The 13,546-nt window shown below is 37.6% G+C and overlaps 1 protein-coding gene across 6 annotated transcripts in view; it reads left to right on the forward strand.

The window, feature by feature from the left end:
* CCDC141 (coiled-coil domain containing 141) overlaps nt 1-13,546 on the forward strand; it is a 219,691-nt gene that overhangs the window by 94,235 nt on the left and 111,910 nt on the right. For all 6 annotated transcript variants that reach the window (XM_070475945.1, XM_070475947.1, XM_020903873.2 and 3 more), the window contains exon 6: nt 149-265. In XM_070475945.1, coding sequence (XP_070332046.1) covers nt 149-265 — 117 coding nt within the window. The remainder of the gene's footprint in view (nt 1-148; nt 266-13,546) is intronic.

Consider the following 13,546-nt stretch of genomic DNA (forward strand, 5'->3'; position numbering starts at 1 on the left):
AATGAAGAAAAAACCTGATCATATGAATGAAACACATGAGTTTATATAAAAAGAAATTGAAGTAGTTTATGTTTTGAAAATGTGGAGAATTTTGATTCATTCATTCTAATAGCTGAAATTTGACCTCTCTTTGTTGCTTCTTACCTAGGTCACTTGTTGGTTTCAGAAAACTATAAGAGATTTAGAGGAACAAGGTCTAGGTACATCTCTTTCAGACAATGAGGAGCTTATTCGTAAGCATGAAGAACTGATAATAAAAGCAAAGGTAAGAGATTCATTAAAAAAAATAACTAAAAACTGCATGGACTTCTCTTGAATACACTTCTATAGGTAATACAGTGGTGTAGTAAAAACTCGTATGTATAGTTTGCTCGCTGTTTGCATTCGTATTTTCCTTAACTTGTTTCATGTTCTTAGTTTTGCAAAAAGTAATTGCTACCAGTCAGGCAACCACTTGGAGGTGCTTATATGTGTAAAATGGAACCATCAAGTGTTGAGAGCAGGAGGAGCAGAATAACCTCTAGCAGTGTTCCTCTTGCCATTGTGTCTTGTTGTTTGGAAATTGACTTATTTGTACATGTGAGAGTCTGTAAAGATTTTCCAAGTTTTCTGGTGCTCCATTTTGATTTTTAAAAAAACCTGTCCTAGGTAAACGCAACCTGCCGCTTCCCCTCCCACCACCCCTCCAAACCCATCCTCCCAAACATATAAAAATGTATTTGCTTTGATGTCCTTATGTTCAACCATTGCCTAGTAGTGTTGGCCCATTGTTTTCCAGAGCTTCATGATTTAGCTGTACCTACAACTATCAACTACCCAAGATATTAATAACAGAAAGTTCTTAAATCTTGATACTGATTTAAAGTATTCACTGCTACTACAAATGGACTTTCAGAATATAAGCTGCTCCTTGTTTCAGACAAGTTGACTATGACTTTTCAGGGTCCTGAGTCACCCAGAAACTAGTTATAGATCTCATACAGAAGCTGAGTATTACTCCATATACTCAGTAAGTAGTGAGTGACTTAGCCTCCTTTTACCTATCTAGCCATCCTTATCTTTCTGTATTTATTTTTAAGTGTTTGGTCCTCAGTGTCAGTTCAGTTCAGTTCAGTCGCCCAGTCGTGTCCAACTCTTTGTGACCCCATGAATCACAGCACGCCGGGCCTCCCTGTCCATCACCAACAGCGTAAAGTTACACAAACTCTAGTTCATCCTAGATCTCAGGGTTGGCTTGTTGATTTATTATTTTCCCTTAATCTTTATCTTCCTCATATCCCCATTCTCATAGGCATCTACTCTAACAGTCTATGTCTTTAGACATATTCCCATTCTTAAAATGTATACAGAGTTACATATTTTCAATCTGCATGAATTCTATTAGGGCATAGATTTCTTGTGTTTCTTTCCACAACACTGGTTGCATCTAACTTACCTAATCCTTTGTGATCTTCACTATGATAATTTCTAGATGCAGGATAACTTTGGAAAGTCCCGAAACATATAGATACTAATGTCTTAATTCTACCCTTCATAATGTTGGTCGCCTTCCATTTCTTCATTCCTTACAATACTTGACCTTCTAGTCCACTGACTCTTCTACTGAACTCCCTGCTGCTCAACTTTTCTGCTGACTTCTCCACTTCAGCTATTAGGTTTTTCATGCCCAATCCCTCACACTGATTCTGCGTCATCATTTTTTTCCTGCTTCATCTATCTAATGTCCTTCTTTATATCCTAATGTGTGCTTTCTTCATATATTAAATTTTGGGTCTGTCCAGTTTGACTCTCAGTTCTCACACTTACGTACTTCAGTTTGTATTTTGTGCGTCAGGTGTTACCTTCCCCTGTGAGTTAACTAACATCCCCTCGGGATATCAGCAACCATCAAGGCATGGAGGGGTGAAGCCCAGCTTGGCCTTTTCTGGGTGAATTGGCCTCAAGGTACAAGGAGATGCCTCTGAGAGCTTGTTGTTAGTATTAGGGCTACCATTTCTGGTTTGCTCCTTGATCCCAGACACACGCAAAGGAGGGGACTCCTAGGAGGACCTCCCACTGGTTGGACTCTGAACCCTGCTTTGTTCCAAAGACCCATTTCCCATATTCTCCTCAGCTCACCTGAGGGAGAGTTGAAGAGGCACGCTAACAAAGAGTCGGGCTGCTTCTCTTTCATATGTGAGCTGTCCGCCTGGTCAGAGTCCAGTCCCTTCCTGTTTATCTCCTCTGGCTGGTACTGGGCTGGGGCTCTGATGTTCTTTCCTGAAAAGGTACATTGGCAAACAATGACCAGGCAGGTGGGGACAGAAGGCATCACACCCAGAAAGCTGTCCCCTGGCCTCTCTCCTGTCTAAGGCGTCTGAGCTTACTCTACTCCAGAAAGCCACGTCGCCCTGACCCTGAGAACTCACCCCTCAAGGGAGGTTCTTCTCTATAAACTTTACCTTTGCTTTGTCAGCCTTTGCAGGAAGGAAAAGCTATATAATTTGTAGGATCCAGTTTAAAATGGAAATATGGAAGCTTTTCTCAAAAAGTTACTGAAATTTCAATACAGCAGCAGCAGCATATTAAACCAAGTATGGGGCCTTCTAAACGAATGCCGTGTGGCACAGGTCACTTACCCACAGTGCTGGTCCTGTTTACAACATTCGGGTTTTGAAAGGACCTAGAGACCTTTGCTGGTCAAACATTCTCCTTAGCCATATCTGTGGTTTTTAACAATGACATTCCTCATTCTTAGAGGAGGAATCCAATTTTTTATGTCCTTACGCAGGAAGCAGAATATTACACTTGGATTTTAGTTTATTTTATTGAAGTATGGGTATAAGGATAAGAAGGGGAATGTTTCTTTCAAAGGAGATTTAACATAGATATAAGGCCTGAAGCTGAGGACTCATTAATGAACCACATATAGATAATCTGGTAACACAGAGGAAAGTAGGTGTTTCTGTTCTGACAGCTAAGGCAAACGGCAGTGAGTTGTTCTGTATTGCTTGTTAGTCTACTCAGTATGTTCCTTTTAAATAAACATTGAAAATTCCTCTCTCATTGCTTCCTGGAATGCATTCAAATACAAAATATGACAACTTTCAAATATTTTAATAAACTCTATTTATACTTGTACTGAAAGAAATGAACTCAAAAAAAATTTTAATACAACTTTTAACTGTGACTAATTTTAACGATGAGTATTAAATTATACTTTCTTTAAACATGAAAAATATTTTCCTTTTATATATAGAACAGGTAAAGAAATAGCAGGCATGGATGATTATAAACCACCCTTTGGTTAAGAACCTTAAATACTCAGGTTTTATCCTGTGTCAGTTTGGTGCCCCAAGGCTTGAATTCAAAGTTTGGAGCTCAGAGTTGTTTGTAGGGGCTATTAAAATAATATATTAACAAACACTTCTTTATTGTCTTCTTTGAGAAGACATAATCATTCCTTCTTCTGTACATCAGAAAAAATGTTTATCGAAGAACTGCCTTCAGCAACCAACATTTAATTCTGTCGGGAGGAAACCTTTTCCAATTTGGGTCCAGTGTTTAGGGCCCTGCAAATTAGCTGAAAATATACAGATTAACAGGGGTAAAGACAAGGTTTATTTTAACATGGTGTACATGGGAAGTTCCAGTAATGGAAAACTCATGAAATAGCCCAAAGTAAAGTTTTACGAAGATCAATTTTTCAAAAGAAAAGTTTTTAGGGCTTCAGTGGGAGAATAGGGAAGATTTTATTTGGCTTCTTGATGGTAGATGAGCAGTCTGTCTTCTTCCTGGCTAGGGGTGTCCCGAGGGAGGGTTTGTGGCAGCCAAACTCATAGTTACTTAGCACCGTGTCAGCCTCCTTTCAGTCAGAAAACTGCCTGGGAAGGGGTCATGGGAAGCTGTATAGAAGGTTTCGTTTAAGTTTAGGTAATACTTCTTTCTGCTGCTGCTAAATGTTTAGCTATCTTCAATTTAAAGTCATTTTTATACCACCATGGTGGACTATAATCCCCAAATTTTATAATGTCCACTCTCGCTTCAGTTGAGGCCCTTTGCAGTTGGTACACATTAGAATTACTTTACACAAGGGCTTTGAAAAAATACTGACATCTAGATCTCATGCCTGGAGATTTTATGTAGTTTGTTTTGGGGGGGGGGTGGAATCAGGATTTTTAAAAATTCACTACCAATCTTAAGATAATGACGTTTTTATCAAAAATTAAATCCAGATTTCCTGCTCCTTTTAAAAAATGGAAGACGTGGTAATGTCAAGTTCATCTTTTCACATAGACCTAGCAACTCTTGGCTGGAGCCCAGCAATAGCTATTTCCTTTGGACAGGAGTGTGTGCTTCAGCTTGCTTAGTCCCCACAATTCCTCACTGACCTCCTCTGCCGCTTTTGCTTCAGTTGCTTACATTATATACCTTTCTCCTGTAAGCATTTGGGTTTGAGACCAGATGAGCAATAAGATACATACAATGTAAGTGGAGTAGTAGCTTAACTCAATTTGCATTTTAGATTACCTTGGAAAAAATCTGAATGACAAGAATGGAAGGACATGATGCTGAAGGCAAAAAATGTCTCAGGAAACAACTGAAGTTTGAATGAGAGTAACTGTAGGTGGGATATAATATCTTTTGAAAGGGAAGTTACGAATGACTATTTTAAAGGCTTAAAGGAGACCACATAAAGCCTTATTTAGGGTGTGGTTACTAGACAGCAGCATCTGGAAATCATTAGACATGCAAAGTCTCAAGTTTGAGACACTGACTTAGAGAATTTTCCCATATATTTCATGTATGTTCATATTCTCATTAATTTTCATGTATGCATACTCAATCGCTAAGTCGTGTCTCTTTGTGACCTCATGGATGGTAGCCCACCAAATTCCTCTGTACATGGGATTATCCTGGCAAGAATACTGGAGCAGATTGATATTTCCTTCTCCAGAGAATCTTCCTGACCCAGGGACCAAACCTGCATCTCCTGCATTGGCAGTCAGCTTCTTTACCACTGAGCCACCGGGAAACCATTAATTTTCATAGATGACTATATATTATTGATAAAGTCCTTGATACCAAATAATCTTTGAAGTTCATAAGGAAAACAAACTGAAAATGGTATAAAGAAACATCATCTTCAATGTTTTAATATAGTAGAATTCACATTTCTGAACTTCAAGATTAAAACTGTCTTCCATGATTCATCATCTAATCCAATTTTCCAAGTCATTGAAAATATTTTCCAGCTGTTGCCGAGTGATTTCATAAATTGGATTTGTGATCTTGGCCTCAAGTTCCTTCAAATAATATTATTTGGAGATTTTAAAAAAATATCAGTGCTTAGGTCCCACAGAAAGTTTATTCAGAGGAAAAAGTCAAGCTTAAAGCTACAAAATATTTAAAACTATGAGATAAGGAAGTAAAGCAGAGTCTCTTGCAAGGTTATTTGAATAATTTAAACACATAATTGTCATCAATAGAACCACCTCAAGAATGTGGCTCCTTAAAAATATGTTTATTGTTTTATTTTTTTGACCACATAATACTCTCTCATTTTGGAAAAATTAGACATACCTAAAACCAGTCCATCCTAAAGGAGATCAGTCCTGGGTGTTCACTGGAAGGACTGATGTTGAAGCTGAAACTCCAATACTTTGGCCACCTGATGTGAAGAACTGATTCGTTTGAAAAGACCCTGATGCTGGGAAAGATTGAGGGCAGGAGGAGAAGGGGATGACAGAGGATGAGATGGTTGGATGGCATCACCAACTCAGTGGACTTGAGTTTGGGTGGACTCCGGGAGTTGGTGATGGACAGGGAGGCCTGGCGTGCTGCGGTTCATGGGGTTGCAAAGAGTCGGACACGACTGAGCGACTGAACTTCAGAACTGAAAACTAGAGAAAATTAAAATCACTCATAGTGTGTGTGTGTAAATGTAAACAACAAGGCAATATAAAACATATAAAAAAACTGAGTATTCCAAACATATATGTATCTGTGTGTGTATACACTGCATGTGTGTCTATATGCAAAACTGTCTATCTGTTGTTTTGCAGTGTGGTTTTTTCAATTAACATTATCTCATAAGCATTCCTCTATTCAAATGCATATTTCAAGTATGCTTCTTAACGACTGCTTATTACTAAACTGTGTAGATACAGCATATACTGTATTGAGGCAGCAATGCATAGTATCTCAAAATATGGCACTGGAGTGAATGGTACACTCGCAGGGCCTAGAGTTAAATCCTAGCATTTCTGCTTACTTCTGATATACTCTGGGGCAGATTTCTTCTACATGTGAACCTAAGTTCCCCCTTTTGTGAAAGAGGGTAATAATTGTACCTAATTCATGCAGTTGTTGTATTATTGAGTATTATTGTATTCTCATACACTAGTACTTAGCATGATGCCTCACGCAAGCACAACATAATAGAGGCTTAATAAAAAAAGATTGTAAAGTAAATATAATATATAATCTTGCCTATAGTGACATTTAGTAAACTCACAGTGTTGTGTAACTGTCCCATTATCTAGCTACAGGATACTTCTATGGCCCTAAAAAGGAACACCATACCCATTAAACAATTTATTCCTCTCTCCCTCTTCCCGTGATGATCCTTAATCAACTTTCCATGGACTGACTTATTCTGGATATGTTGTAAATGGAATCATACAAATTGCCTTTTGTGTCTGATTTCTTTAAGTTAGTATGTTTTCAAGGTTCATCCATATTGTAGCCTGTATTGATACATGATTACTTTTTATGACAGAATAATATTCTACTGTATAAATATACTATATTTAATTTGTTGAGGAATCACTATACTATTTTCATAGCAGCTGCACCATTTTTTGTTCCCACCATCAGTGGGAACACATGTACAGTTCCTACCATGTACAGTGCTTTTAACTTCGCATCCTTGCCAAAACTTACTTTATGATCTTGTTCTTATATTAAAAAAATTTTTTTCCTAGACATCGTAGTGTGTGTATGTGAAATACTATGCAATAGCAGTATTTTTATTTGTATTTCCCTAATAGCCAATAGGTGGTTCAGTGGTAAAGAATTTGCCTGATAATGCAGGAGACATGGGTTCAGTCCCTGGGTTGGGAAGATCCTTTAGAGAAGGGAATGGCAACCCACTCCAGTATTCTTACCTGGGAAATCCCATGGACAGAGGAGCTGGGCAGGCTACAGTCCATGTGGTCTCAAAAGAGTTGGACGTGACTTGGTGACTAACCAACAAATAGCTAAAAACTCGTGATGTTGAATATCTTTTCATGACCATTTGAATATCTTCTTTGAAGAAATGTCTATTCATTCCCTTTGCCTGTAGTGTGCTTTGATGAACAAAAGTTTTTAATTTTGAGAAAGTCCGGTTTATTTTTAATTTTCTTGCTTTTGCTTTTGATGTCAAACCTGTGAAACTATTGACAGATCCAAGGTCATGAAGATTTATTCCTGTGTTTTTTTTTCCTAATAATTTTGTGGCTTTAGTGCTTACATTTAGGTTTTGCTCCATTTTGAGCTAATTTATATGTATGATGTAAAGGAAGGGTCATTCTTTACATGCAGATATCATTATTCCAGCACAATTTGTTGAAGAGACTATTCTTTCCCCATTGAATAGTCTTGGCACCCTTATTGAGACTACTGCTGCTGCTGCTAAGTCACTTCAGTTGTGGCCGACTCTGTGTGACCCCATAGACGGCAGCCCACCAGGCTCCCCCGTCCCTGGGATTCTCCAGGCAAAAACCCTGGAGTGGGTTGCCATTTCCTTCTCCAATGCATGAAAGGGAAAAGTGAAAGTGAAGTCGCTCAGTTGTGTCTGACTCTTAGAGACCCCATGGACTGCAGCCCACCAGGCTCCTCCGTCCACGGGATTTTCCAGGCGAGAGTACTGGAGTGGGGTGCCATTGCCTTCTAACTGACCACAAATGCATAGGTTTATTTCTGAACTCTCACTTCTATTTCATTGATTTATATGTCTGTCCTTATGCCAATGCCACACTGTTTTGATTACCGTAGTTTTTGTAGTAAGATTTGAAACTGAGTTCTCTAACTTTGTTCTTTTCAAAGATTGTTATGGTTATTCAGGGGTCTCTGCTGTTCTACATGTTAGAATATACTTCACCATTCTTAAAAAAGAGGCCACTGAGATTCTGAGAGGAATTTGTAGATGACGTATTGTCTTTTTAGCAACATTAGGTTTTCTGATCTATGATCACAGGATATCTTTCCACTTATTTAGCTCTTCTTAACTTTTTCAGTAGTTTTTTTTTCCTAATCATTTTCAGCATATGGATCTTGCACCCCCTTAAATTTATTCTGAAGTGTTTTATTCTTTTTGATCCTATTATAAATGAAAGTTTTTCTTCATTTCCTTTTCAAGTTATTCATTTATAGTCTATAGAGGGACAGTGATTTGTGTGTTAATATTGTACCCTGAAATAGCTCTAATAGTTTTTCTTAGAACCCCTTAAAATTTTCTATATATAAGGTCATATAATCTGTTAATTTCCCCTCCATAATCATTTGTCTCTTGTTCATCTATCTAATGGTAAAAAGACTTTCTTTCACTGTATTTTAGACCAGAGCTAAACCTAAAACTAAAGTGTATTCATGAATTACCCAGGGATGTTAAAATGCATATTGTCATTCATGAGATTTGGGCTGAGACTTGAGTATCTGCATTTCTAACAAATTTCAATGTAATATTGATGCTATCAGTCTCTGTACTACCCTTTGGGTGACAAACATTATGAAGGAGAGAACTGCAGTAGAATGAAAGGGAGTTTAAGTGATGGAGTTGAAATATTGGGTCATTGTAAGACCTTGAAAGATGTAAGTCTAAATAAACCTTTGTGTTTCTTTAGGTGTGTGGACATGATTTCTGAGCTTAAAAGTTAATTTATTTTTGTTGCTTGCATTTATCACTCAGGTAATTGAAGATCAAAAGAGAAGTATTTAAAATTTGATTGTTCCTTTTTAAAAATAGAAATATTTCCACAGAAAAAGCACTTTCCTGAACTATTTTGTACAAAAGGAGCTACTTGTAGGTCTCTTAGGTAGTTCAGGAAGTGTGTAGAAATATCTAGAGTTCGTATATTTATAGTTCCCATGTTGTCCAAATAGTTTCAAAGTATTTCACAATCATTGTTGGCTAGTTTCTTCTCACTGTGGTATTTATTAACCTCAATAAAGAAGCTGACTATTCTTCTATTTGAAATTCTATTACATCCCCAAATTCCTTTACTGAAGGTATGCAAAAGAAATGGTATAACCACCTAAATATATATTGCTTCAGTTAATCAGCTGACATCATCTGTGATGATTATAAGGAAAGTCTACAAAATGAAGAAGTATTTGTTACTTTTATAATGTTTCATCTAACTTAAAAAATAAAATGGAGTCTGAATCTGAAATGTCTCAAGGCAGAAATTAACTGAATCTCCAAACAGTAGAGACACCTGCATTAGTGCATTTCAATTCCTCTGTCTTCATTTTAGTGAATAATTTGTTTTACTTGTCTGATTTTTTAATGAACTTCCCAATTAAAAGCAGATGTCATTTTTCACAGAACATAAATTAGAAACAATTTAATTACTAGCAGGCAAAAATATGTATAAATAGTATTGAATTTGCCTGCAAGCATTGGGAAAATCTATAAAATGATGGGGTTTTTCACTTTGTAACCATACTTGAGCCTTAACTTATGGGTTAATTTAAAGCTTAGTGAACTGTGTACTTTCATTTCCAAGGGAAATTTAACTGAGAAAGTTTCTCAGAAATGTTTATGCCCATCTAAGGGGATGAATTAAGAAAGCAAATAAAGAATATTGTACTGTATGATCACAAGGTTCAGACCTACCAACTGTCACCTTCTTATGAAACCTTTACCAGCTCATTAAGTTTAAATGCTTAGAATTTTTTTGTTTTCTTGGTTATGACTTTTATAAACATTCTTCCTATATATACTTTTTCTTTTTCCTTTTCTTCTCCTCCTTCTCCTTGCCCTCCTCCTTCTTGTCATTTGTTAGCCCTTAAATAAAAATTTCCACAAAGCATGACTTCGTAAAGTTACTATTCTAACTCAAGGTAATATTACTATCATAGTAATAATAGTGAAGTTGAATCTATTTGAGGTGGACACCTGAAAAGCCATGTTATTATGTCTTAATATGTTGTTGTTTAGTTGCTCAGTCGTGTCTGACTCTTTTGCAACCATACGGGCTATAAGCCCACCTAGCTCCTCTGTCCATGGGATTTCCCAGGCAAGAATGCTGGATTGGGTTACCATTTCCTTCTCCAGGGGATCTTCTTTACCCAGGGATTGAACCTGCGTCTCCTGCATTGGCAGGCAGATTCTTTACTACTGGAGCTATCAGGGAAGCATGTCTTAACACAGTCACACCTTAAATCATTACAATCTTTCTGTGCTAATTTAGCATCCGTTTGGTGACATTCAGTGCAGTGACCTTAGATTTCTGTGACATTCTTTACTCCAAAGGCCTTCACTTCAACTTTGCACTCCTGTGGCCACACTTGTTTTTATGGCTTACCCAAAGTGCTCTCATCCTCCTCTGCTTTCCTTCACTGTTTTGTTTGGCTTCCCCCCCTTTTTTTTTTTTTTTTTTGCATGTGTGTGGCAAGTAATTTTTTAATTTTTTAAATTTTTATTTATTTATTTTTCATTTATTTTTATTAGTTGGAGGCTAATTACTTTACAATATTGTAGTGGTTTTTGTCATACATTGACATGAGTCAGCCATGGATTTACAAGTATTCCCCATCCTGATCCCCCCTCCCACCTCCCTCTCCACCCGATCCCTCTGGCTTCCCTCTTTATACCATTCAGGGTGGAAAAAGGCTATTTGTGAGTAGATTCAGTCACCCATTTTCTCTTCTTCTCAAAGAAGAATCACCCATCTTCTTGCTTCTCAGAGAAGATGAAACAGTTAGTACACTTTTTCTGGATTAGATCTATTTAAAAAGTAAATGATCTATTATCAGTCAGCCTTATAAATTCTCTTCTTTGAAAGTGGTAAAGTGAAAGTTAGTCACTCAGTTGTGTTTGACTCTTTGATACCCACTGGACTGTAATCTGCCAGGCTCCTCCGTCCATGGAATTTTCCAGGCAAGAATACTGGAGTGGGTAGCCACTTCCTTCTCCAGGGGGTCTTCCTGACCCAGGGATCAAACCCAGGTCTCCTGCATTACTGGCAGTCTCTTTACCACCAGGGAAGCAATTATTCACTGTTGATTCCCTGCTTTGTCCCCACAACAACCCGTTTGAATCTTTCTGTCTCTTTTAAAATTCTCATCCAGCCTTTACCTAGCTTCACAGTCACTTAGTCATACAAAGTGAGACCTCTTGACTCTTTTCTTCCCTGTTCTTTTTGTCTCTTATTCCACTTCTCTTCTCCAAATGTTTTTCTCATTCCTCTCTTTTCCAAATGTAAGCCTTTATCCATTCTTCTAAACCCCACCTTTCCCACCTCTTCATTTTGTATCTCTCTTCATTCTTAATACCTCATATTCAGTCACCCCTTCTCTTCTTTCAATTACATTTTAGTCTCTCACAAAATATAAAACAAACATTGCTGCTCAACATTTATTCTGCCTTTTTGTGACTATTCTGATAGGTTGCATCAGGTCCACCAACATTTACACATTGCAGTCCTAACCCCTGGTCTCTCAGAATGTGATTTTATTTGGAAATAGAGTTATTGCCTATGTAATTAGTTAAGATGAGGTTATTAGAGTGGGCCCTAATTCAATATGACTTATCAAAAAGGGAAATTTGAACACAGGCAGACATGCATAGAGAGAAGATGATATGAAGGGACAAAAGGAGAAGATAAGCATCTACATGGCCAAGAGAGATGCCTGAAACAGATTATATCCTCACAGCCCTGAGAAGGGACCAATACTGCTGACACCTTGATTTCAGGCTTGACCCCAGACTAACCTCCAGGACTGTGAGAGGCTAATTTTCTGTTGTTCAATTCACTGTTTTTTGTACACATGTCCTTCAGTATCCATGGAGGACTGGTTCTTCCAAGATACCCCTGCAGATACCAAAATCTATGGATGCTTGAGTCTCTCAATCAGCCCTCCATATCCATGGATACCACATCCACAGAGTCAACCAACCACAGATCATAAACATAGTAGTATGTGTACTGAAAAATAATCTGTATATAAGCAGATCCTTGTAGTTCAAATTCATCCTGTTCAAAGGTCAACTGTACTTTGTTACAAGAACCCTAGAAAATGAATACAACTGCTTCATCTTCTGCTTCCCTTCACCTCCCCACCCATTAATCCTTTGCATGCATTAGGAAAAGCTGTTCTTTCTCAAGGAACAGATGGCTTGAAGCACTCTGTGCCCTTCGTGCCTGAGACACCGCCTTCTCTGGTTCTCCCGTCTGTCTGGTGGTTCCTTCTAAACCTTTCTCAATGCCATCTCTTCTTCCATTCTCTTTACATATAATGCTTAAAATGTGGCTCCTTTTGTATTTCATATTTTGCTTGTATGAAGTTATCTAATCCCACAATGATAATATAGGTTTTATCTTAATGATTTCTGGACCTTTTGAAAGATCTCCAACTCTTATGCCTTTTCTCAACTCCAGTCTTCTTTTTAGAAGTTCCTGTGGAACTCAGTTTTATTGACATATAACTGACACAAAATTGTAAGATATTTACAGTGTTGATCATAATGATGTCTTACATGTATGTAACATTGTGAGAGGATTCCCCCATCTAGTTAATTAACACATCCATCACCTCACATATTTATCGTTGTGTGTATGTAAATTTTAATTATATAGTTTAATGTACTCTTAGCAAATTTCAGTTGTATAGTACAGTGTTAACTGTAGTCATCATGTTTTACATTAGATTCTCAGAACTTATTCATCTTATAGATGGAAGTTTGTTCTCTCTCACCATTGTCTCTTTCTTTCCTCCTCCCCAGCCCCTGGCGATCACTTTTCTACTCTATTTCTACAAGTTTGATGTTTTTAGACTCCGTATCTAAGTGATAAAGAGACTTAAAGATTTTTATTCTTATATGATTAATATGAGAACATGTGTCTAATAACAAAATAAATAATCCTTTTAGATTTCAGTTTTTCTCAGAACCTGTCTATAATTCCATAAAATGTTCACAGTTTACATCCAATACCTCTGAGGGATAAACAAGGTTCTGGGAAAAGAAAGTTATATTTGCTCCAAACCTAAATTGCTTTCATTCATTAATTCATTCACTCATTCATCCATGTGTTCATTCATCCATTTGTTCAGTACCTATCATGACATTTGGGCTTCCCTCATAGCTCAGTTGGTGAAGAGTCTGTAATGCAGGAGACCAGGGTTGGATTCCTGGATCGGGAGGATTCCTCTGGAGAGGGAAATGGCAATCCACTCCAGTATTCTTGCCTGGAGAATCCCATGGACAGAGGAGCCTGGTGGGCCACAGTCCATGGGGTCACAAGAGTCGGACATGACTTAGTAACTAAACCACCATGTTCAGTAAGTAACTGGGAAC

Source organism: Odocoileus virginianus, chromosome 13, assembly GCF_023699985.2.
Source record: "Odocoileus virginianus isolate 20LAN1187 ecotype Illinois chromosome 13, Ovbor_1.2, whole genome shotgun sequence".
Taxonomy (NCBI): domain Eukaryota; kingdom Metazoa; phylum Chordata; class Mammalia; order Artiodactyla; family Cervidae; genus Odocoileus; species Odocoileus virginianus.